This window comes from Cuculus canorus, chromosome 6, assembly GCF_017976375.1.
Source record: "Cuculus canorus isolate bCucCan1 chromosome 6, bCucCan1.pri, whole genome shotgun sequence".
Taxonomy (NCBI): domain Eukaryota; kingdom Metazoa; phylum Chordata; class Aves; order Cuculiformes; family Cuculidae; genus Cuculus; species Cuculus canorus.
In genome coordinates, this window is record NC_071406.1 from 5871324 (window position 1) to 5898664 (window position 27341).

The following is a 27341-nucleotide window of genomic DNA, read 5'->3' on the forward strand; positions in this document are numbered from 1 at the left end:
TTTTTTGTTTTATTAATCATTCACTTTGTATGCATGTTGGAATATATTAATATAGCTTTATTGTAAAGATTGGTTGGCTCTATGACATCTTTTTCAGTCTGTCTGTGATGTGATTGAAACTATTTCATATGCAAAGGGTGATGCATGAATGTGCATAGGTATTTTACTCATGCTCCCAAGCTGAAAATATTATTAGTATTTTTTATGGCAGGGAGAAGACATTTACTTGCAGTATTGCCAGATTGCAGAGACCTTATTTTCCTCATACTTATCGTCTCCAATTACCCAATGCAGAGTTTCTCCTGTGATTAGTTCACATAAGGGCTAATAACCAAAATGTGCGCTTCGTGTCAAGGCGCTGGCACTGCTGAAATAAATTTAAGTGAATGAATTTACATAGAATTCTACTAACATTGTGCATGTTATTAGATACACATGGTTTTGATGTATTTGAATATAACTTCCTATTTTAAATTCCTGAAATAAGACATACGGACTAGTTAAAGTTCATTTCTTGTATCATTTAAGGCCTAAACAACCTAAAAAATAGAAAACGTTTTCATGCAGTTGCAGTCATTCAAAGTGCTTATAGTGATCTCACAAGCTGTTACTTTCCCTGAAAGTGAAATTCCTTTCTTTGGGAGGAGGGGGAGAGGAGGAAAGACTTTTTTTTTAATGTCATTTCAGTCTAAATGTAGCACACGGATTTTAGGTAGATCAGAAGATTCAAGATTCTTGTGACTACAATCAATACTGAGAACCGATAATTGGTTTAGGGCACGAAATTCCTCTGCTTGGATTTTGAGGGGGGATTTCCCCACTTTGCAATGCTCTTTTCATAGAATGTCTCTCAATATTTGCTTTCAAACTACAGTAGTTTAGTTCAAAGAACAGCCCCCCTGCTGCAAATTCCCATTCTGTACCTTGAACTGGGGATTGGCAAACAATGAACTACTTCATTTCGTGTCTTTTAAGCCTCTCTGGTTGCTCAGTAGTTGCTTCCACAAGCAGATGAGTCTACAGCTTGCATAGATAGGTGGAGACATACGATGAATAATCAAACAGAAATAACTCCTTCAATAATCCAGCTTTGTCCTTTTCAAGGCTCTTCCAGCATGGTGAGTGCCGGTGACGTTGCAGTCAGTGCAGACTTCTCTAAGAGAGGAAAAACTAAGGAAAAGTTTTTTTCTCTAAGAGAGGAAAAACTAAGCACAAAGAAGCGTAAGCAGAATGTGTTTACCAATTCATGAGACACCCTCACAAACCATCCATCTTGTATACAATCAGTAAAATATATCCATTTTAGTGGTGTTTCCTGCTTGCAACATGCCCCCACTCAAATGGCAGTTGGAGAATTTGCACTTCTGGACTCGATGTTCAAGCTGCCATTCGGCCAAGGTTTCGTTCTCTAGTGAACAGCTTGATAATACTCTACTTCTCACTGCTACTGACTCGCCCTCAGCCCTGTCTTGTGAGTTGAAGGACATGTATTGTTTAGTTTTGACAGAAAGGTAATATTTTATCAATATGGACCAGTTTAAGCTATTACAGATACACAGTTCAGAATCGCTATATCTTACATACCCATTACTTCATCTGTCCATCAGGATCACCACCAAAAGTTCAGTACAACATACTGCCTACACAGAACTGGAGAAAAATAGAGGCTTTGAAAGATTTGGCCCATTTAAGGAGCTTAAATGATAACTTTTCTTTTTTTTTTGAAGTTGTCAGTACAACATAAATGAATCAAAATGCTAAGATACCAGTATGTTGTAGTTCTGGAAGTTCCTTCAGTCAGGCAAGTTGTTTTCTTCAAAGGAGTATGAAAAAATCAAGGCGGTTACTGATGCTTCTAAAGAGTTAAAGAGTTCACTGCTTGAAATCTCAATCCTGCTGACAGTTAAGCAGTTAAATAAGATAATGGGGTCTTGCACAGTCTGTAAAGATAAGCTTGTATGTTGGGGTTTTATACAACTTATGGATTATGTCTTCATATATCACTATTAGAACTTAATGAAATTTTAATATGTGGAGAAATGAAAATAAAACTTAATTATTTCAAAATACTATTTCCATTTCCATTTAGCATAATACTGCTAAAGCTAATGTGAACGCAGCAAAACATTTTTATTCAGCCAATGTCCCATTAAATACATTAACATTTCTCTGATTTTCTCATCATAGTCTTTATATTATGTGGGATGATGCCATAAGTGGTTAGACATCTAGAAGGGAAAAAAAATCTCTTATAAGTTTATCTTTCTGTTTCACTTCTCAAGACTACATGGTTAATAGATTTTGTATATGTTTATGCGGTATTCTTGATTCTTGTAGTTGCTGATGAGCCACCAGCTGCATTTATAATTTTGTTTTTGTTATAGTATCTTTTAAAACATAGAAAAGTAAGCTATTCTTTGTTATATGATGATCCTTCATGTCTTTTAGTAATTAGCTTTCATGTTGCTTGCAGATGTTTGCCACCATTATTGTGTGAATTCGGAATCTTGTACTATTTCTGACGATGGGAGTGTAGAATGTGTCTGTCCATTACGATTTGAAGGTCCCAAATGTGAAGTGGACAAGTGTATGAGATGTCACGGGGGACAGTGCATAATAACCAAGGACAGTAATGACATAGTATGCAAGTGAGTATGTGTAGGGGGAGAGATTGTGTTCAAAATCATATGTTTAGTAGCAATTATATTGCATTATCCTTTAAATATCTTACACGGTTACTAGCCCTTGGACCAGTCACATCAGAACAGTTCCTTTCCGTGGCTCCTGCCCACACCAAAGCCACTGGCTCCTGCCTTTTTAAACCAACTTTTGGAGCACTCCCCACTGGGGGATGTCTAATATAGCAGGAGAGTGAGTGAGTCATCACTTGCGAAACTTGGAAAATTGGAAAAACATAAATATTTAATAAAGTTCATAGTTGAGTTGAATTTTTTCATTCTGCAACATCTGTGACAGTGATAGAGACATACTGTACACTAATGAAAGCATGTGCTGCTATATTGCTGAGTGTTTATTTTGTATAATAATAGTTTATTCTCATAAAAGGAAAAATTAAAAATATTTTTTGTAGCAAGCTCGCTGCCTGTCCTACCTTTTCAAAATGGAAATCTAGAATTCTTGCAATCAGTAGAGCTTACATATCATAAAATCAATTTTAATTGATAATTATAAGGGAATTCAACAGATTTAATAAAATAGTGATTGATATTTCTATTTTTTTTTAACTCTGCCAGTTGCACTAATGGAAAGATTGCCTCTACCTGTCAGTTATGTGACGGCTATTGTTACAACGGTGGTACATGTCAACTGGACCCAGAGACAAATATACCTGTCTGTCTGTGAGTATCCTGCATTGTGTAGATCATTAAAATAACTGCCAACAAATAAGAAAACTATTGTACATGTGTCTGTATTTTTGATCTCTCCTGGGTGCATAATGTGCCAGTTGCAATTGTAACTTAATAGTACTTAAAGCTGAAAGAAGGCAGATTTAGAATAGATCTTAGGAAGAAAGTTTTTCCTGTGAGGGTGGTGAGGCACTGCCCAGAGCAGTGGTGGCTGCCCCATCCCTGGAGGGGTTCAAGGCCAGGTTGGATGAGGCTTTGAGCAACTTGACCCAGTGGGAGGTGCCCCTGCCCCTGGCAAGGGGGTTGGAACTGGATGATCTTTAAGGTCCCTTCCAACCCAAACCATTCTATGATTCTATGATACTTTTTTTTAGCTATTTCTGTAACCTGGTGATTTATCTACCTTTTTGCGATATGAGTAATAGAAGACGTAACTAAGATATATATATAGTCAATACGTATAGATACAGAGATGTGTCTTCAGAGACTTCTAATAGTTTCAAGCCAGATCTCAAGCCCATTTAGGCATTTGTTCTGGAATGGAATCCAGGGATATAGGATTGTTGCCTGCCCTGCTCTCAAAGGTGGATTAAGTCTTTTCTCCTGTAACAATGGTCAGGGGTGGGAGCTGTATAGTCCTGTAAGGAACCTGATGGCTAGAGAATAGGAAGAATAATGTCAGCGATTTTTTTCCTTTATGGGTCTGAGGCTATGCTCGTCTAGCTCTTGTTTCTGCCCTAGCCTTCACACTGCCCGATGCAGCTTGGCTTTTCTGTGGTGAGATTGTTCTCTCGCTCCTGCACCATTGTTGGGAGAATACTTTAGGATGCTTTTCTTAAGCCCAGACATCAAATATCAAAGAAAAAAGTGATTCTGTAGTCTGGATGGTGAAAGTAAAGACTTAAGAGGTAGAAAAGCCTACATTTCTAGTACTTTCTTGAGAGCTATGGTGGATCTTCTTTTTCAGTTGCTAAATATAAAATGCAGAGGTATTTATTGTAGCAAGAATTTTTTTCTTTCCTTCTCTCAGTTACACTGAGCTACCTAGTCATACTCCAGCTTTTTTTCATTTTTACCTAAAAAATTATCTTTTCTGCACTGCAGAAAAGCTTCATTATGGAATAGTCTTCCACTTCTCAGGCCAACCTGGAGGTCAGAGCATCCTCCAGGAATATATGAGGTATTGGAAGAGAGATTTGGACTTGAGTGTCTTGTTTCCAGGGTGACATAAGTAAGTTATTGTCTAAAGGGATCTGTCATTACAACTATGTAAATACAGGTACAGCCATCCCTTTATATTGTTGGTGTGCATGAGGTGGGTGATCTTAGAGAGAGTGCCTGTTGTATTCAGACTGTTGAGGCTGTTAATAGAGAAATACCTGGGTTTTGTAGTCTGAGCAGTGTAAGAGACAGACCAACTCCTATTCCTTGTGAGAGCTCAAGCACTTCTGAATGTTTGAAGAGACAAAACTGTATTTACCGTGCTGTTGAAAAGAAGTTGTTGATAGATGTCTGCAGCTTCAGGGTTAGAGACAGTGGAATGCACTTCTCTCCTTATTTAGCAGAAAATGCTTGAAGTGCCTACGTCTCTCTCATAATTATTTTGATCTGGTCCTTTTTACTTGTTATTTCTATCTCATTACACGCCTTTAGCTAAGAACTAGGGAGTCATAAATCTCAGCAAAAGGAAATATCGCTAATGTGTAAATATCACTCTAATATGTAAGGCTCAAATATGATGACTAAGTCTGGTGATACATTTGCTTAAACACCTTTCCTTCTAAAACTGGTTTATTCTTTTTCAAATTTGTATGAAACACCATAGCATCTCAAGGAAAACAAGTTTCATACATTAATTTGTGTATAGATTTACAATACATAAGTGCTGCAGCATACACCAACATTGTTAACAATGCTAATAAAATGGTCATAAACATTTTTAAGGCCATTGCAATCTGAACCAATCAATACAAATGTATAGTACATTTGACAATAATACTTTGTTGAGGATGTTAAATACCTGAACCCATAAGTTAGTAGAGGTCCATTGCGTTAGAAGTGTTTGATCAATGCTTGTAAGCAAACTTTTTGGTATAGTCCGCATGGGCCTTCCATGAAAAAAGTATTAATTTTGTTATCTGTGGGTGTGAGCCAGTGTGTGTGGGGGTGTCTTGCCATCATTATATATAATGCATTTAAAATCTGTTCAGCACAAGGCAGAATATTTATATAGGTCTATTTTACTGAAATTCTGCAGATGCTCTGTGGGGTTTAAAAGTCAGCGCTGTGACCAGAAAGTGAACCCTTGTGATTACTACTGTCAGAATGAGGGAATTTGCACTTTAACCGCGTTTAATGAACCGAGATGCAAGTAGGTTTAACCTTCCACTTAATGCTGCACATTCTGTGACATCATTTCAGGCCACAGTTCATTGGTTCAAGTCATGCACATTCGCATACATTCCGCAATATATACTTAATCTGGGGGCTCATTTCTATAATACACACTTACCCTTTGATAGTTGCGCTGATGAGTATATTTAAACATACTTTTGGAGTACCTATAGCATTGGAGGAAGAAATCAAGAGCTTTATTTTTAATAAGTGAAATGAAAATACTGAAAATGCTACTTGGATTTTATTGTTCATATTTTGAGATATTTTACCAAGTTAGCCCTACACAGCATAAAGTTTAGCAAATAGTGACTTTGCACATGTTCTGTAGACCAAAACTGACTTCCTAATTCTTACTTACATAGGGAAAGGAACAGAATAACTACTTAGGTACCACTTCAGGAGTTAATCTTGTATTCTTAAGTCTCATTGTTAACTTTATAGAAATAATGCTCTAACATAGAAACTGTTAAACAAAAATATTTGAGCTACATTGTAACTTTGACTTCTCCTCTGATAAAAAAAAAGTGTATAAAATACGTACATTTGTTGGAGGATTTTAAGTGTATTTCTCAAAGAGAAATTTTTAATCCTCATCAGGGAAAGAAACAATGTCAGTCTTTGAGAATGCTCTAAGGCAGACGTGCACAGAGATAGGAAATACCAGTCAGATGAACATAGCTTTACTCAACAACAGTGATGCGAAACACAGAACTGAATTTGTGAGCCAAAGACCTAGAGTTGGGATAAAATATGAAGCTCCAACAGCTTTAATCTTATCTCATCTAAATGCATGGTTTATGAAAACAGAAGATGCTGTGGGGATGTCATTTGCTTGTCTGGTGGGTAGCAATGACAGTGGTTAGGTATGGTGAATGATCTAATTTTTTCAAAAGATGTGGTTACAATTCTTTTGTCAGTAGTCTTAAGCAATAAAATCCTATGACTTGAGTTTTCATAAATCCATTGGAAAGTAGATTAGTCTTCTAACCACCGCTTCTTAAACTTTGAAGAGTATGGAGTGGGTCTGTTGATCCACGTTTGTGTGGGACGCAATTGCGTATAAGAGCTTGTATCTCTGTGTCATACGTCAAAACGTTATTCACTTCCTCACATTCAGAATATCAGCAGAGACAGAACTAGTGTTCCTATTGTCTCTTCAGACTGATTGTTGGGTTAGTATGGCCACCTCTGCCTGTGTCTAGGAATTAAGACAATCTTCTAAACAGTTTCTTTTTTACAAAGCCAAGGTGGCTTATAGGAAAGGGAACAAAACCGATCAGAAGTTGTTCGGTGGAGCTGAAGACGGTTACAGACGTAGGAGGAAGTGTAACTCCGCATGTCTTGGTTGTCCTTTCAAACCTCAGTTCAAGCTTCAGCAGTTCCCAATATCTTGTGTTTTTCTGTCACCAAATTAGTCCTTAACTGGAGCTTGTTGATAATTTTACTGATCCGATACTGGCAAGAAGGAATGAAGAAGTCCCATGCTTTGCAAAAACCTTTGTGTCAGTGGACAAAAGTCTCAAAGATTTTCTCTACGTTCTGCCCAGTTGTTAGGGTAAATGTTTTTTTGCCTCCAACCTGCATGTCTGGCCACACTATGTAGGATATCTGTTGATCATCTCTGAAACACACTTAGATAAGGGCTAACATGTTTCTTAACTAATCTCCAATTCGTGACTGGTAATTTTTTAGAAGAAATACAAAAAGACTGGGTTTATTGTCATGCAGCAGGAACTCCTCTCACTCTCACAGCCAGATCGGTTGAGAATGCTGACTCTGTATGAAATCAAGCCCCTATTATCATTCAGTAAAGACAATACAGAGTAAGACTTATCTGTTCTAAAAGGCAATCCTGAAGCCATAATTATATAAAGGAGCTATAAGCTTACAAGAACATATTCTCCTTTCACCAGCCTCTACTGTTAAGGTTTATATTTTTATTTTATTTTCCTCTCTCAATTTTTTTTTTTTAAACTTGAATGCACTAAATATTAGGTGCACATCGGAAACAGAATTGGTGCTTCTTACCTAACCAGTTTAGGAATGAAATAAGGCCTCACTGTGGTTGCATATAAGCCAAAAAAAGGGAAGTTTTTGTGAAGTTGGTCTCCAATTTCATTTAATGCTCTGTCAGCTTTGTAAAATATACAGAATATATTGTGGTTTCTCTTTGGATGTAAGGTCCTACACAATCTAGATTCTTAATTTCTAGCATTATTTTTAGGTATATAGAGAACATTTTCTCCTCCCCGCCCCCAGTATTGTTTTTCTTGCTCAGTAACAGAGGTTGCAAAATATTTCGTATCAAAATGTTAAAATTTTAGGTACTGATCTTTTCTGAAAGATGTACACTGATAGAGTCTTTTAAAGAAGTATTATCTTAGATATCATTGCTGTCTTTTTAACATTTCACATATTGAGGTTTTTACAGATATCTGTATCTCAATAATGGTTTGGGAGTGTGTGATGTGTATTACACTAGAAGCATATGAGATGTGTCGGAATTGCTTCAGTAACTTCACAAATTCATTGAAAACAGAATGACCAGGAGATCAGATTTGGATAGAATATAATCAAGAAATGGGTTTTTTTCTATTTGTTTCCCAAACTGTCAGTTCCAGCTGTTCTATCAGTCTGTCTTTTGTGTTAATAATTAACTTTATTTGCCACTCTGTTTCCTTCTCGCTAATTATCTTAACTGCATATGCCTTCATGCAAGAGAAGCAAGGTTTAGGGAAATGTTCTATCTTGTATAACAATGAAGTGATTTGGAAAAAATTAAAACATTCAAATACACACGATTGTTATTGGTTGTTGCATAGGCAGTGCTCTATCAGTTTCTTTAGTACAGAATATTACTGTCTCTCACTTTTGTTTCTTTTGTACCTTCACCATAACTATAGATTGCTATAATTCCATCTGTTTTTATTACTGTTATAATTTGCATTTGCACATAGATGTGGTCTGTTTGTATTATTATGATTCTTACTAGTGTCTGCGAATAAACGGGATAAAATCCTAACCCCTTTACACTGGGCATCATAGAATTATTGTGAAGCATATTTCTGTTAAAGAGTTTGCAATCAAAACCAGTAAAAGATATAAATCATGTTGACCTTTACTTAAACCAACTCAATTGAAAGACAGTTTTGAAGTGCTCTAATGAGCCTTTGAGCAATGCTGCATGACTGTGGTTGAGGACTTTAAGGTGAAACAAGTAAGATTGTTTTACGCTGGCTAATTAAGAGGACAGTAATTTATTGCTGCTTAGGTTATTTTCTGCATAGATGTGTGTGCAGCTCTGTGTGTCTACAGTTCCAGAGTCTCTGTTTCCTAGGTGTCATCAGAAACAGAGAGAGAAATTCAGAGGACAATGTACAACTTTAAATTGCTTGCCTGTGGCTAGATGTGTTGACTGTTCAGAAGGCTTCAGGTTGTACGTGTTGCGTTTCTACATTAGGATGAACATCACTTCTTCTGTAATGAAGAACAAGTCATACTAGATAGTTTAATTGCTTGCAGTAAGCAGATGAATGACTTAGAGAGCAAATTAGATAAAGAAATCAGTGGTCTTTCAGTGGCCTTTCAGATTAATTAAAAGTCACATACCACACAGGAGCTTGACAGAAGCATAACATCAGTAGCAGAAGAAACTGAAAAGTGAAGGGCAGAGAAAGAATAAATTACTTCATTTCTAAACTGGGAATTTTGGCTTAGTGATATGTTAAAGACAACAGTGAACAAATGGAGAGAGAACAAGTCATGCAGTTTATTAAAAGTGAGAACAAGAAGCTTGAACTTGGAAGTGGAGGTGTGGTTAAAAAAAAACCCTGTAGAACAAAATATACAGGAGAGATGTTTTTACCAGCTTTAATTCCAGTAGGTTTTATGGAGGCGCTGTGTGTATGCCTGTATTTGTGTGGACGCACAAGTATGCACACGTGTATCACCAAAATTAGAAAGAAAAGAGTGCATTCCTCTTGATGGAAGAAATTCCTTCCAGCTTATATTCCTGTGATGCTAAACCTACGTCTTTACATTCCTTTTGTGTTCTAAAATCTTCAAATATGAACAGTTTTTATTTAAGTATATGTATGGCTTCTACAAACGCTGTTAAGTGCATGCGAGTTCGTAAGTAAGTGTATCACTGGTAAATACAGCAGAGCTCTGGTCTTAAAAAGCTCGAGGTACATCCATAGTCCAGTTGTGGACAGGAAAGAGACTGTGTCGTGTAATCACCTGACTGGCATTTGCTGAAAGTTGAGTAGAAAAAGCTACTGCAGCGTAGAACAATTGCAGCATTGAGAAGACTGCCAAAGAGTAGAAGGCAATTGTGAGCGTGACAGGCAGTATAAGGCACAGAACAGAAAATTCTATCAAGTAACTTGCAGTAAATGTTTTCCATATGAATTCCTAGGGTATTTTTAATGAGCTACCCAATTACTATTACAACAGGCCTTTTGTAGTATACTAGTTCTCTGAGAGCTTGCTTTTTCAACTAAAAATGCTTTTGTTATAAATGTCTTGGATTTGAACATAATCAGCAGGTTATAACTTGATATTATGGAAGACCTTTCTCTTTGTATTGCAAACTGGTATTAGTTCAAGAATTAAATGCAAACAGATATATAGAGAGTGGCTGTTCAAGGAAGAAATCTTGTAAAAGAGGAGTATGTGTATTTTCATTGAGCATTTACCAGCCAGGCTGTACTGCAGATATCTTTTGTCCATGACTTTAAAATCATTTGGATAAAACCTGTATTCTAGATACTGCTGTACATCACTACTTACTTTGCCTCTATGAGAAGGAGAGGAAAAATGTGATTTGTCATATACCTATTGATCCAGTCATTTCTCATTCTTTTCCCATTTTTACCACCTCAATCTATTCTTTTCCTTTTGCTTTGTTGCTCAGTGTAATTTCAGCCACAGCAGTAGTCATTTAGACATGCTTAATTTTCATGTATTTGCTCTATGTTAATAACACTAATATTTGGATAGCCCATGTGCATGTATTACTAATAGCACGTGCTTTAATGACCCTCAATTACATCTTTTCCTTATCTCGGGATGGTAAAGACTGAGTTTCTTGTTCCTTTGCAGTGAACACCATGCACCAGCTCTGAATGATGATTTGTATATAGTAATGTCATGTACAAGTCGCATTTTATTTTTTCATGTATGTTATTACTAAATTTAAGATTCTTTGGGTTCCTCAAAATTAACTTTCTGTTGTTATGCCTGCTTTTGAATTATGCAGTTCTCTTATTCTTAATTTATTGCAAGTCTATGTAATCTATATTTCATTTTCAAGTAACACTGTAACGTTTCTATCCCTTAACGTCTACATTGAATTCCTTCACTTTGTTTTCCTTCTAAAGAAAACAAGTGATAGTCACTAAACAAAAGAACAAAAATGTGGTCTGTTCTTGCATATAATATCATAGAAAAATTATTATTTGAAAACAATTAAACCCTACAAAATAGGAGGCGGTATAAGACGTGCTGTTGATCAAAGCCCGGGTGGGTTTTTGGTCTTTCATTTCTATGAAAGTTCTTTGTATCTTTAAGGGTTTACCTGTGGGTAGAACTCCATAGTATTGACTCTCGGTATGGAGAAAGCAAACTTCCAAAAGTATTGCGAAATTTATTATAAAAATTAGCTTAGAGATCTAGTTTAGTGCAAGGATTTTATCATCCTATGTCATCCTACAGAGTTTGGGGGAGAAAGGAGATTATTTTTATTTCCATTTTTCAGGTAGTAAATAAAAATAATCCAGATGTCCTCTTTTCTCGTCTAATGTATAGTTTTAATATCAATGATAAGACAGGTTTCAGTGGAATTTAATGTAAGTGTTCTTAAAATAATGAGCTTAGATACTTTCATTAATATGTTTTACTATACCTTACTATCTATGCTGTGATTAAAAGAAAAGTTAAAAATTTACTTTATATAATGAAGAAATATCATGTATAGGTAAGAAATATTTTCTATTCCTCTTCCACCTCTATGTTGTAATGACTGTCTCACAGCTGCTGTTATACTTCCAGACTACTCTTTCAGTGCTACTTTCTGTCTGTCTTTTTTTTTTTTTTTTAATACACAGTGGTATATTGAGTTGGAAAGCTGTCGCCTACAAGAGCACTTTCAACTGCATATTATGCCCGCTATATAATATTTTTATGACAATGCCTGGGGCACAAAAAAAGATTAAAAAAAGAGAATTTTTTTTTTTTTTAAAAAAAGCACACTTTCACCAAATTATCCCTTTTACTAGATTTTTCTGTTTCTTCAGACATTTCATATTCAAATGGTTCCTTTTGGTCAAATGTCCGTATAATTGAGTTTAGAGCGTTTCAGTGTACTGACCTTTATGGGTTACACAAAAAAAGAGGAGACATTTTCTCTCATGAACAGATTCTGTGACATCCATGTGGTCAATCTCTGAAATGTAAATATCCTAATAGTAAATATTCCTCATTACAAGTGGGACACCTTTATAATTGTAAAGTATTTTAAACATCTCTCTCCCGTAACGCTATTTCCTTGAAATAAATAATTCCTATCACATAGGCACTCTGTATCTCAGAACACGTTTCTTAAGCAGTCATCTCGTTATAAATGTAGAACTAAATTGTAACAAGGAGAGCTCTAGCAGAGTTTTATTAATGACCTTGGCAGCAGACCATGTACAACCTTTGTTTATTATTTTGGCGTTCAGTTTTTATGTTGATGTTCTCTTTGATATTGTTGCCTTTGATCTGTTCACCAATTCTGTTGGGAACTGGAGGTTTGCACCTGAAGATGTTTACTGTAGCGCCTTGCACCACTCAGCTGACTCCAGCCCGTCCTTCACTGTCAAGTTTCCCATCTGTTTCCATCTGTGTTTATATATAACTCAGATTAGGCATTATCACTGAGTATCTTCACAGTTCCTGATAATATGAATGCCTTCAATGAAGCCAGTGTCTTCATGCAGTTCTACTTCATTATTACCTCTTTGTTTGCCCTTACGGCAAATGTCCTGTCTCTGACTGTACAACTATTGTCAGAACAAAAGCTCCTGGTACCGAATGATCTGGAAAGGTACAAAATACTGTCCATCAGATTGAAGCAGAGGTCAGTTCCCATGACAGGTACTGAGCAGTCTGAGTTTAAATGTCCTAATATCAGAAAATCTTATTATTAAGAAGAGTTTCTGTCTACAGCATGATCTTTCTCATGTTCCTACATGAACAGTTGCCCATGTCCCAGTCCCATCGTTATTCACGTGCCTGCTCATGGCTAATATTCTGTGTCAAATTCCCTTGCAGACAACATACTTTTCCCCTGGGCTTTATTTCTTTTTCTCTTCTCTCTGCCCAAGATAAGACTTTACCAGCTTGCTGGACCGTAAAAGGGCAATCCTTTTACCTGTGAACACAGAAGGAAATGACTGCCATCCCATCAGCCTCAGTCACACCAAAGTTTGTTGGAGACAGCAGGCATCTGGGAAAAAAAAGAAAACAAGGCGGCAACTGGCTGTCGTGTTTTCATAAGATTTTTATTGAATACCTCAGAAGTGTTTCAATATTGCTGACTTTTGCAATTAAAATCCCAAGATAAATAGAGAAGTTCTACCACCCTTACCTTAACTTGTTTCTCCTTTTACTTACATACATAACAGGAGAATTTCTTTCTTCACCAGCTGTCATGGTGTCATATCTGCTGTGAGATTTTGAAGAGCATATTTCTAAGTTATACACAATTTTCTCATAAGCTTATACTTACACGCTTCGTAGTGATTCTTTTGCTAGTCACACTATCTTATATTCTTTAAAATGATTTAAGGAAGATTTATAGTAATGATTCTCTTAAACAGCAGAAGCATTAGAAGCCTTCAATATATGGATTTAGGTACAAAGTTAAGCTATGTCTAACTCTCAAAGACATCTTTCCCTTTCAATAGTGTAGTATTAAATGAAAATTATCTCTCATAACAAGCTTTAATCGCATAAGCTGAATCCCCAACAGCAATGATGCAAAACTTCCAGTAAGAAATATAGACTTTATTTCATGGTTGTCATATGCCAACAGTTTGGATCCCAGTAGGATATTCTAAGTATTAAGATTTACGGTATTTCTCTACAAGAATGGAGATACTTATTTTGCAGCTGTGTGTTGAATAGGGATCTTTTGAAAAAAAAAACCAAGTTTCTTGACTAGTGTTTTAGCAAGGCAGACTCTCAGTCCAATTTCCATTTGGTATAATTGATAAAGAAATCTGTAAAAAATGGAGCAGATACATCTTTTAAAGCAATATAATCATGTGTCCCATGTGACTTTGTGTGTGCTAGGGTATGGTAAGCAGGAGGGGAAATGTCAGTTGGGTTCAGTTTTAAAATATATCGTTGTGAACCGTAATATGTGTGTTTGATTAGTAATTGGGGGTTCCTTTGTAGTGAGGAAATTTGTGTGTATTCACCATGTTTATGTAAGTAAGCAAACTTGTTTCAGTAAGCATGAACTTCTAAATTATAATGCAATTTATCAACTGTGTGAAAACTTTTGGATCAACTACCATATAATAAATATATTTTTAAAGACTATCTGTGCTTTACCTTTGTAGAGTTTTAGTTAAGCACTTTCATAACATAACCTACCAAAAATGAAATTAGGTCCCCCCAAAGTTCAAACTTAATATCAAACTCAGGAAAGAGATTTGTCTGAATGTCGGATTGTTCTGGATCATGCTAAGGAGCAAAGAGAGAAATTAGCCATTCTTCTGCGGTCATCTGCGAGGACAAAAAGAGAATCAGAAGCATCACCAGCAAACCTGGCTAGGGCTCTTCTGAAAGAATTCGGCAATTTTTTGTCTGGAATATTTTGTACCTTTCCAAACCTTTCTGTTGTTATAGAACCAGATCAGCCATTAAGCATTTTCACCCCTAAACACTAGAGATTCTTAAATCATATAGCAGTAGTTGTAGGAACTACGTGCAAGGTAATGCTTTGTTGCATTTTCCAAAAGATAACCCAGGTTTAAATTCATAAATAATTCAAGAATACTTAGCAAAAATATGATTCATTGCACAATATGCAACAGAGGCAGATGAAAAGTGACTACTTCCTACCGTTTCTGCAAGGAGATTTTGAGGTTCTGTAGTAAACTTAATCATATTTCCAGCAGGATGAATAAGCAATTGAATTTCATTCAGGTATTTGTTTTCATTTTTTATGGATCTGCTGAGTGTGCATGCATGGGCTCCTGGGTTTGCTTGCACGCGTGGAAAGCATTCTGAATCCCAACTGGAAAAATATTTGCATACTGATATTCACACAAAGAAAGTATAACAGAATAACTGTGTGCTCATCCAGTCACCTGGCTCATGAAATATATAATCTGAACATAAACAGTGTTTAGGGCCCTCTGAAGCCTGTAAGATACTCTTGTCCCTTCAGGACAGCTCTTTATGCTTTAACTCTCACACCTACTTACACGCATAAGTGTATATTTTTCTATAAATACATATTTAGTTGTATAGTTCAAAATTTAAAGCAATAAAGCTATTAAACTGTAAAAGTTTCGGGAAGACATTTAAATCTGAAAGCAAAGATAAGGGCAACTTCAGTTAATTCGTGAATATTAGTCAAAGGTATGTCTTAATTGTTCACGTAAATTATTACAACCAGATCTGTAAGAACTAGTCCACTGTAAACATCACGTTGCTCAGAGAAATGGGGGCAGTAGAACCGTGGAAGAAGCCAATTGATATGGATACTGGGGGCTACTGGTTTTTGTGTATAGTAGTATGTGTCCAAGCAGGTATGACTTGTGTGATATAGAGGTGGCTGTTAGAGCTTCAAGGTCAAAACTGACCCTAAAACAATATGGTGCAAATAAGCCTTTCTGGACTGCGTTGGCTATGCATGGATCCAGTGTTCCTCCGTTATTACATTGTAGGTGGTATTTGTTTTACTAGGACATTAATATACTATTAGGTATGCCTGCTTTATTTTTCAAGAATTTTAGAAACGGACTCTGGAATGAAGACTGCAGCGATAATAACAGGAATTGGTGATACAAAGCCATGGTTTTAAACTTAAAATGTACTGTTTTAAGTACACCATGGCAGTGTACTGCCGACTCCTTGCATACAGCTTATTGTTTATTTTGTAGAATTACTGTTATCATTTGTGTTGCTCTTGAGATGATGCTGGTGGTCTTTTTAATAGGTTAGTGCTTTATCAGCTGACATCTATTAATTTAACTGTCTTGATTGGATCCTTTTAGATGTTCAGCCAACTGGTCAGGCACTCAGTGTGAGAGGCCAGCTCCCAAAAGCAGCAAGTCTGACAATATCAGTACAAGTAAGTACTTCAAATAACTGCTATCGCTTGTCAAATTTGTCTCAGTTTAGAAATTTTAACCGGGTGATATTTTAGGATGAGAGTTTGTGTCATGAAATGAGATGGTTACCTGTATTAAAAAAAAAAAATAATTAAATGAAACCAACCAAAAAGCAAATGTTGATCTCTCAACTTTTTGATTGGCATTCAATGTTTCATGAGGTGGTTTTTAATACGAGCCACACGCTATACACTCACTGTTTCACGGCTAGGCTGCAGTTTTCTTAAAGGAAGTGTATCAAATGTCAAGAGCTTGGTGATATCACCCCCGTGCAGATAACTAGTATGAGACCTCTGACCATTTAAGTCCCACTGAAAGCATCAAAAATAGAGCTGTAAGTAGTTCATAACATTGCATTGGCTGTCTAGAGAGGTTTGAATTTTACCTACTGTGAAAATCATCCTGACAGTCGGGATAACTCATATTCTGTTTTTTTTAAACGTGTGTATAAGCATAAAAAGATGGTATTGCTACACTACTGGTGGTTTAAACTGGGCGAGGTTCCCTGTGGTGCATTGAGTTTGCTGGTGGTACCCTGCTGTACATCTCTCAGTCACGTTTAACCCAACTGGATGAGTAGAATGAATCACCCACTATTCAGGTCAGCTTGATGCTTAGATGAAATCTTCCTGATGATCCAGACAGGTGAAATAACACTTAGAAGCTGGAAATGGGGGGGGAAAAAAGCAGCCAGAACCTAGGTCTGTGTTTCTTGTTGAAGGATTACCTGCTACAATATGGGAAATGGGCATTCCTCTTGTGCCTATGGCTAGATCCCAGGCTGCACCACACTCACCAGGTGGCAACTCATGCCTGCTGGTCTCTTTTTCAGGTTTTCTTCTGGAATGTTTACCTGCAATGAGAAAACAAACTTTTTCTTTTTCCCCCTCTTAAGTAGAACTTCATCCAGTTATCAAATGTTATCTCAAACTAGCATTGTTGTAATGTTCTTTACATACCGGCTCTTTATAAGCTGAAGTGATCTCAGGATGATTTTTTATTCACTAGTACCTCATTTTGGGCTTCTGACAGTGTGACTTGGCTCTCAGTAAGACACCTTCAAGGCATCTTTTTCCTTTCCTTCAACAGCTTGGTTTTTTAATAAATCAATAAACCTAACCAATGAAACAACTGGCAATATTTTTGTTTAAGGATTGTGATATTAAAGGAAAAGTGTGTCATTCATTTGGCTTCATATTGGAGTCTTGTAGTTGAAAAGGACCAGTTTTTTAAAACATAGAATTATTTGTTGTGTGTGTGTGTTTATTGCCAGACACTGACATAAATCTCAGAAATTCCTAGACGGGTATAATTGTGGACCTTGTTTTTGCAGGTAGTCTCATTCCAATAAAGTTATCTGCCAAAATAATGTTAAGCCCGTTTTCTTCTTCCCCGTTCCCTCCTCTCCATTAACATCACTGTCTGATCTGTGCACTGTTTTTCTGCTACGTTGGCACTATTGTAGTTTCCTTGATTGTCTATATCAACATAACAAAATTATTGCCTCTCAAGTACAACCCAGTAAAATGCAGGAATGCACTAACCGTCTAGAAATATTACTTACTACTTTTAATTTTCCCACAAATAAAAAATAATAAGTACATATAAATGCTAATAATGGAATTCTTCAGTCAGCGCCATGACTACTGAATATTTTAAATTAATAGTTGTGTGACTTAAACTACTGAAGATGATGACGGCAGTGAAAGGCAGTGGCAATGCCAAATTGTTCAGCAATTCCACACTCCTTCATACAGTATCGCTGCAAATGAGGGCAGGGAATCAGTCCAAAGTATGTTGGTATCCAGAAGCTCCTCTTTTTTTGATAAGAGTACTTGTGTATACAAGTATATTTATACACACTAATGATTTTTTTTAATTGATCAACATCAAAATCTTAAATCAGTGAAGCTCACCATGTGTAATTGCGTTTGTTCATGAGGGAAATTATTCTTTTTAAAATAATTAAGCTGTTTTACATCTCTGACGAAATTATTAGCTGTAGCTGTGTGTATTCAATGGTGTTTCCTTTTGTTGTTCTAGGAAGCATTGCAATCATTGTTCCTCTTGTTTTACTGGTGACTTTGATCACTACTCTGGTAATTGGACTATTTCTTTGCAAAAGGAAACGAAGGTAAGTAATTTTATACCAGTGTATAAAGTAAAAAAGCAAATAATTTAAGTATATATAAGTCCATATTTTTGATATGAAGAGTCTGCTTTATATAAATTGAGCAGACATTTAGGGAAAAAAAACAAAACCAAAACACAACAACCCCAAACTTGTTTCTGGATGTAAAGAGTTAGCTAAGTCTTGGTTCTTGCTGGAACAATCGTGTCTATGATTTATGATTATATTCCACATACGCTAGATAAGAAAATGTAGTTCTTTTCTTATCCAGTTTGCTTAGTCCTGCCAAGACTCTATAAGTGTTAATAATTCTATCCAGAGACTTAGTGAACTCAGTAAGCAGGATTTACTCATTTCTTTGAAACCATGTAATTAATATTGTTCATGTCTATAAATGCTTTCAGATAGAGCTTTTTCAGTTTCTAGTTACAGTTCACTTCAATTTAATTACTTTGGTTAGGTTTATATGCTATAGTGAAGATGTAAACAAAGTTCGAAGTATCTACTGTATAGTCCCAAGCCTTGTCATCAGTACTGTATTTCTTTTGTATCTCGCGTAGGAAGCCAGATTCAAGCCAGCGATCAGTGAATATTTCGTTCTCTTTAATTTAGCTGCGTTAGAGCTGATATTGAACAGAGGGAGACTTATTAGAGATTTTGACTTGGACCATTTCTTCAAAGGCTGTATTGGGTGGCAGGGAAAGTAAGGGTGTTTCTACCATACGCAGACATCTGAGAGAGCTGCAAACTTACTCATTTTCAGAGAAACGAGGGAGTGATGTTAGTCACAATGCAGATTTAGCAAGGTAAGATTCCAAATAATAAGGATGTGGCCAAGTAGGGAAGACCTGGACTACTTCAGTGCTCTAGACTAGAAGAATCTTTTTAAGTTACAATCATCTAGCATCATGCATAGCATCCCCCTGCAAACTATGGTGCTAACTAGTAAGCATTAATTTTTAAATCCTTTTTGAAAAACCAACAAGAGAAATATGATCCCTGACCATACTATTTTTAACGCTGACCCTGGCAGGCTCCACGGATGTCATGACATGTTGCTGCACCTATAGACTGAATCTAGTGATAGCCATATCATGAAAATTGTGTAAGTGGAACAAGTTCTTGAGAATAACTTGTTAAATAATAGACCTTCAGTAGAGAAGCAGAACTCATTTCAATAATTTTTTTTTTTCTTAAAATTGTATTTGAAAATATATTTTAGGGGTTTTTTTAATCTCTTCAAAGGAGATTGTTAAGTATTAAATTAGATGTAGAAGTTCAACACTTGCACACTGCAGATAAGTGGTCATTTTAGGAAATGTTTTTCTATGTAATTTCTGAAAAATACAGATCCTTTAGTGTACTTGATTTCAGACATTGACTGCATCTTACTCAACCAAACAAGAGGACTTGACTATTATCATCCTGTTACCTCCCTGTTATACCCCTGTAATTTTAGAGAACATATTGCATTGAAAAAAATTATCCTCTTGAGGTTATTTCAGTTGCTGAGACTAAGATCGCCTCCTTACCTAAAAGAAATGAGTTTGGTGACCAAAACTATTCAACACAATTTTTTTTCTTTATGCATACCTAATTCAAGGTTAAAAATAAGACTCTAGCTTTTATTAAAGTTAGGAAAAATTCAAATCGAACTTCAGCTTTCCAGTGATCACTACCAGGGAATACATACTGGAACTATGAGATGTTCATGCATTTTTAATGCATCGTAATGAATCCATTTGCTTGTCCTCAGATTACAACTGACTTTGGGCAACTAATGTCAAATGGAGGTGAAATGAATGAGCAAAGGAACGTGACTCATGTTTGTTCCATCTTCATTACTGCAGGGAATCTGCAATAAATTTGTAAGGCTTTCCTTGGGAAGTGAGGGAAAACTGCAAACAGTAGAGGGAAGTCAGGGTTATAGACGACGAGTGATTACCTTATATGAATTCATATCCACCACAGCCAAACTGAGAAAAACAATGAAAAGGTACTTCGAGGTAATAAGAGATCTAGACATAAACTCAGGTTGTACTTGGTTTGAAAAATGCAACAATTTTCTGATTGTCTCTGCAGGAAACACTTTAATCCTGTTGGTCTTAATGATTAAATAGAAATAAAATAAAATTTATAGTATTTCAGCATAAAGCGTACAAGAAGTTACCTGAAAAGTCACTAGCTTCTTTTTTTGTTTGTGTTTATGCATTATAGGACAAAAACTATCAGAAGACAACCCATTATAAATGGAGGAATCAATGTAGAAATTGGCAATCCATCATACAACATGTATGAGGTGGGCCATGATCACAGTGAAGGTGGTCTTTTAGCCTCAGATTTTACTGTAAATGCAGAAAAGGTAATATTTTCTTTTTATAATGGCAAAATTGCTACCTATTTTGTCTTGAAAAGGTTTTGTCTGTAGATGTAATTAATAGAAACATAAAACAATGTTTAGATTTAGCTACGCAGTGAATAAAGGCAAGTTAAATTTCATTAGAATAAATTTCATGAATATATTAACAGCTGGTTTGTAGTCTTATGCTTTCTGGTGTACAATATACCTAGTGCTTGTATTTTACCAAAACAGAGGTCAACCTAATCTACAAAATGAGTTTTTTGTCATAAATGTATCTACTTGAGTTGCCAAATCATAACCTATCTTTTTAATCTAGCTGCAAAAACTGAATGGAAATATTTTGTCATACAGTTTACATTTAGAAATGGGAAAGTGTTTTCATACATGTGAGGCAACGTATTTTATATATGAAAAATTCCAGAAGCTTTAAGGATTCAGAGTCCTGGCTGGATAGATAGATTAAATGTTTACACAAAGCTAGTAAGTATTATCATTTTCTTGTAAAAGATGCTGTCACTTCTGCAGTACCACTCTGCAGTGATTGAACTCCTTGAGTGATGTGACATGGGATGAACACGGTAATGCTGCGATATCTTTCCTAGAGCTCCATAATCAGACATACACCAAAGGGCAGCCATCATTCTGTGGCATTTCTGACAAAGCAATAACCGGATTACTGTTAGCTCTAGGAATGTCATCGCTGAATCACATAGTCAGTGTGCTGAGTACAAGAGGTAAGCTGAAAATGGAGTTACTCGCTAGAGGAAGAGCAACTAAGCCAACGCTTATTGTAAAATCTAGCTCTAATCCTTAATGGAAAATGATTTTAAATGCTGACTTTTATTTTCTTATTGAATACAAAAAAAATCCACGCTGACAAATACCTGCAAGTAGACTTCTTAAAATTCTAGATCAATCTAAAATAATGTTTTTAATCGGTGCACTGTTCATTTAACAGTGATAAGTACACGCGAGAGATGCTCTATTAGCAGAAAAACTAAAATTTTCTGTTTATACAGGCCAGATACATAGGGGGAGGGCCCACTGCATTCAAGCTTCCCCACACAGCTCCATCAATCTACCTAAACTCTGACTTGAAAGGACCACTATCAACAGGGGTGAGAAATGATGATTCAAATCCATTTCATTCCACCATAGCCCCTTTCTAAATAAAGTTTGTCTGTCATTTTAGAAAACAGGCCTTTTCTGTTTGTTTTTAATTTTGTTTTTCTTCTTTCAATGCCAAGAAGAATGACAGTAAATAATACATTTTCTATTTAAACTAAAGAGTTTCTTTCTGCATAGAAATTTCATCCATACCCATCGTTGTAATGCAGTCTAAAACTACAAATGTGCCTTTGCAAAGGAATGTAAAACCAGTAAGCAATATGATGCTTTTCCATAGCATTACATAATTTGGGTGTAACTTTCACAGCCATTACAATATAGTTGTAATTTATATATAACTACAGGCATTTAGTGAAGTTTTGCTAACTGCAAGAAATTCTCAAACAAAACAAGTCCTTCTAATTTAGAGAAATTTGATACACGCTAAAATGAACAATTTCCTTTAATATTTACAATGCAATTGTCAATTGTTCAGCTTTCAATCAATTTTTATCATAAAATAGTTACTTTTAAAACTTAAGAATTTGACTACAATTTAGCGTGATGCCTGAAAGCAGTGAAATTTAACGTATTAAAAAGGGGCATTAATATGACATTCATTTCCATTTGCCTCAATATATTCATCATTTGTGCCATTTGCATTCTTGTATGGTTGTAATATGTTGAATTTGAAATTTAACAATTTGTATATATGATATTTCTGATGGAGCGCAAAACTAGGGATGATGAAAGCTAAAGTATATACCCATCTCTAACATTAACTCCTTTTGTTGTTCATCACTCCAGTTCCTTTCCGCGCCTCAGTGTACCGCGTTAGGCTATCAGTGCCCAATCAAAGTGGTATCATGAGGCAGACACTACTATTATATATCATTTGAACAACTCCATGCAGCAGTATATAGATGACGACCATCTCTGTTCTGTTGTGGTTGTCATCCTTAACAATGATTGTCAATTAAATTATAAAGCCCTGATAATTGAAATAAAGCTAGATTTTTGTTTTCCTAAATTTCTGATGATAATCATTGACAGATGTAAAGATATTTAGTTCAATGGGGACAGATAGATATAACTGAGAGCTTGCTTCCTTAAATTACTGCAGCAGTTGATTGTGTATTTACGTTCCATTAATATAGAAAGAGTAGCTTCTTTCTTTCTTTTTTATTTTAAATAAATGTGACTTATCTTTTTCTGCCTTCGTTGTAGGAAAGTAGGAACACCAGGCAGTCGCTTTGTCATTTGTAAGAAATGGAATAGGCAGGTTTTACCTAATTAAATGAGTAGGTACCCCAGCTAGCCAGCCTAAGGAGTATCTGAATCCTGGATTCAAAAATGGGACAAGGAACAGGGAAAGGAAGAACTAAGATTCTAAACACCTTTCATTCCTTGTTATCCAGGCTCTATCCAGCTTATTTCCAAGTCAGGAAAACCTACCCCCTTCTTTTCTGGGTAATTCAAAGTTTTGTCACTTCTTACATGCACCAAACAAGTTAATTTACCTATTTTATAGCTTACTTCTCTGGTGTTCCACTCGCTAATTGTGTAAGCAAAACCAGGCTGGTTTGTTCGTTATAAGGAAAAGGAACATTTTGACCCCAAGGTACCTTTTCCAGTTATTACAAGTAAAAAGCTGAACATCAGTTGGATAGTAAAGGTCACTAGGAGAAAATAAAGGCACAAAGTTTAAAGGCATTATTGGACAGATTTACATGATAAACCTTAAATAGTGCTTTCTCCTTAGCAGGAGTGATAGAAGAGTTTTCATCCATGTTATACATCATTCTCTGCTGTCAGATTCAGGAGATTTCTCATATATTGAAGTGCTTTGCAGAATTTAAAATAGACTTGTCCTATGCTGAAGTACTACTCATTTCAGTAGATTTTTTTTCTATTACAGTCCAAACTACCCAAACTGTTGAGAGAGTACTTCTCAATCTGTAACTACTATGATATATTAACAGTTATGCTGGTTTATTTTTAAAGTTATTACAAAAGTATTGAATTTTTGGTCAAATCATGTTGTATATTTGGGCCACAGAATTCGAAAACATGGTCAGCTATTGATGGGATGCTGATGTCTTAGAACAGGTAATATATGGAAACTGTTGGTTGCAGTTTTCTACTGTTAAACTTGTCACATGGTCTCACGGTGCACCTTCTCTATAAACTTCTTCATATCTATTCTGAAATCTTCCAGTGTAATAAGGTGGACAAGTCAACTTCAGAGACATTTTTCAAGGTTTTTGTTTTATTTTTCATCATGGTTTTTATGGTTTTAATATCATAATATGCTGCATGTCATGCCATTGATTAATTTAATAGCATGTCTCATCATGAATTTAATTTTTAACCAAGTACTTAACTCATTATCAGATTTGCAGAAGTCCAGGTATCTATTAAGTATGTCCAATTATATTTTATGTGTTCTTGTTCTTGCTTAACAACACCATTTCCATTTCCATAAATATTTATTTTGGCTTAATCCAACTGATCTAACGTGTGCTTAATTTCTCTGCAGCCAACAAATTACGCCAATCCAGTATATGCAAAGTTATACCTGGATGGACAAAACTGTCGAAACTCCTTAGCAAGTGTTGATGAAAGAAGAGAACTCCTTCCAAAGAAAATAGATATTGGGATAAGGGAGACTGTGGCATAATCTGCTGTTACCTTTTATACTCTGTATAAATGTATAAAATATAAGGATTACTTTTCTATGTACCAACAGTATTATAATTGTTTTGGCATCAGCATTACCTCTGTTTTTGTTTGGTTGATTGTTTTCTGGGTTTTTCTTTTGCTGATGACTTTTGACTGACCATTTGTAAGGTATTTTTATGAAAAAAGAAACTGCACTACGGTACAATTTACAACAATGCTGCTGAAATAACACACCTTTAAATTTGTTAAAATTGCAAACAACATATTCGTTTGTAGCGTGAAAATGAGCAATCTATTTTCTATGAACTTTTTTGGTTCTACTTAATCAGTGAAGATGGTATCTGCACTTTTTCATTATGTAGTCTGGAAGCTGTAGTACAGTGTGTAATTTTGTTTATTTTAAATGGTGAAAGAATGATTGAATGGTCTACTCTCTTCATTGTGCCCATTAGAATTTCTCTTCAGATCCTGATAAAGCTAGATAACTTTTCACAGACAGACATAACTTGCTTTTAAATTAGCTTTAGGTTGCCAAGAAGTAAACAAGACTCTAGAAATGAAGCATCTAATGATCTGCATGAACACAATGATTATGTTTCAGAAATTCAGTGACTGTACATGATATACTAAACATATATACCATGTAAACGAGCTTTGTATTTATTAAAACCTTATAGAACATAGTAACAATATATCTTGGAAGCTGAAACCTTACTTGCTGTAGGACAAAGCGTATGAACTCCAACGGTCCTGTAGGACAGTAGCCACCCTAGAGCACAAGAGGGCATTGCCTACACATGCATTATATGTTTATTCACTTAATCTCATGCATTACATATGGATTAATAATTGCCCAACACATACCAAGCAGTAGGGAAAAAAATAACCAACCCCCCAAACCTTAAGCACACACAGACGATCACAGCATTCAGTTCTGACAATCACGAAACAGTCATACTTGTTTAGAGATGGTAAAGAATACCAAACACAGCAGTTTCTTTAAAAGAAGATAAACTGTGATATTGCTGAGGTAAAACATAACCAAGTTGCATATTAGTGAAACCTTACCAAAACCCAGTTATTGAAAAGCATCAGTATCAGTTTCCAGCACGTGCTCTGACCTGCTCTGCTTTCTGTTGTCGCTAAAAAGAAAAATCCGACTCACCTTTTTTAATTTTGATGGAAATAAAGAATACAATGTCTTTCAGATTTGAACTGAATTGAAATATTTTATACATAACTGTAAAGGCACAAAAGACTTATTCACACCTATACTGTAGAGGACTCTTCCTTCCTCTGCTAGACATGACTGACTTTTAGCTATCGTAATATATTAACCTAACAGATTACATATGTTTGTGGTTGCTCTTTATTCCCTTTGTACAAGCATTACAAAAATAACTGCTGTTTTATAAAAGATTTTTGTTGTACTATTGTGCATGCATACTACCTATTTCTAAACTTTGCCATATTGGGGCCTTTATAAAACTCTTGATTTCTGTAATACTAGTGCAATTTTGCTTGAACAATGTTATGCATATCATAAACTTTTTCAGGTTCTTGTTTAAGTACATTTTTTTAAATCGAACAGTATTTTTCATTTTGGTTATAATAGTCATTTTGCCTATGTTTCTACAATGAAGTGTTAAATACTTTATAAAAAAATTGTTGACTGATTTATTTAAATGAAAATCTACATACTTAATTCAGTGTGTTGACTAATTTTTAAATTTAACTTAAAATGAAAAACTAAAGAGAAAATTGAAGGTAAAGAACATGACTTTGTACAAAGAACCGAAGTCCTTTTCTTAATGACGGTTTTTGCTTTTTATACAATTTCTATTGGAATGGTTTTGCAGCTCTGCCCATGTTTGGATAACTTAGGTGTATAGCTGTATATTATGTCAATAGAATTTTAGAGCGATTTTATTTTCTATAAAAATACTGTATTAAATAGTTTCATACCATGCAGCTATGATTCCACAGGTTCTGCCTTTATTGCACTGACATCATCAGAGATGGGTTTGGCCCTCAATTTTTTGCATAATTGCAGTTGCTATGAGTTGTTATGAGGCACAAGTTCTTGGTCTTTTCAGAAACATTACTGTTTATTTTCTGGAAGAGAATCTCATCTCTCTACTGCTCAGGTAGAACTCAGGTTTAACTAGCGGGTATGCAAGCAGCGTGAGTTTGAAATCACAAATTCTTATATGGACCGGATGAAATTTATCTAATATTTTGTTTCAATGAGACATTTTTATTTATTTTAACCTTGCTTAAATGTAAATCACTTTTTAGGAAATTAAATTTATTTATTTCCTTAGAAATACAGAGTTAGTGTCAGTGGAGCTATTAGATATTTGATATTAGATCAGAATTTGGTTTTAAGCTTATAGGCAGAATTTTGACTGGGATACTGAGCTCTACTACTGCCATGCCTTAAAGATCTTTATAGTACGCATCAATTTGATAATCCCCAATGGATTCCGTTTGTGTTTTATTTTCCCAAAGTTCTCCATAGGAACTGTTTCTCACAGTCCTTTAACAGCCCCAGAATCCCGAGGCTCTTTAGCTATGCAAAGCACACAGGTAGCTGGAGGGTGAAAGATTGAGAACTTGATCGATAACCTATTTGTGCATCTTCATAAGTTCAGTAAAATAATTTAGGGCAGGAAATTCCACAAAGTTTTACAAAAAACAACAAAACTTTTTAACTTTCTACATTTTCACAGCTGCCTTGCAGTTATTAATGCCACAGATTCATGTTTGTTTTAAGTTGGCGTAAGCTCAGAAGAAAAAAAAGTGGATAGATGTGCCCATATCACTGACAAAAACATCTGTCTCTTCAGGGTATAGTTAAAAGACTTTTTGTCGTTGCTTTCCTGAAGACACTAATGACATTT

At 35.5% G+C, this 27341-nt stretch overlaps 1 protein-coding gene across 1 annotated transcript in view; it reads left to right on the plus strand.

Annotated features, from left to right (window-relative positions):
* The window catches only part of LRP1B (LDL receptor related protein 1B), a 722645-nt gene extending 696005 nt beyond the window's left edge, over positions 1-26640 (plus strand). Inside the window, exons 85-91 of the mRNA XM_054070318.1 lie at positions 2474-2648; positions 3255-3359; positions 16040-16116; positions 18200-18290; positions 20505-20649; positions 21669-21767; positions 24296-26640. Of these exons, the coding sequence (XP_053926293.1) occupies positions 2474-2648; positions 3255-3359; positions 16040-16116; positions 18200-18290; positions 20505-20649; positions 21669-21767; positions 24296-24436 (833 nt within the window). The 3' untranslated portion in view covers positions 24437-26640. The remainder of the gene's footprint in view (positions 1-2473; positions 2649-3254; positions 3360-16039; positions 16117-18199; positions 18291-20504; positions 20650-21668; positions 21768-24295) is intronic.
* Positions 26641-27341: the final 701 nt, after the last annotated feature.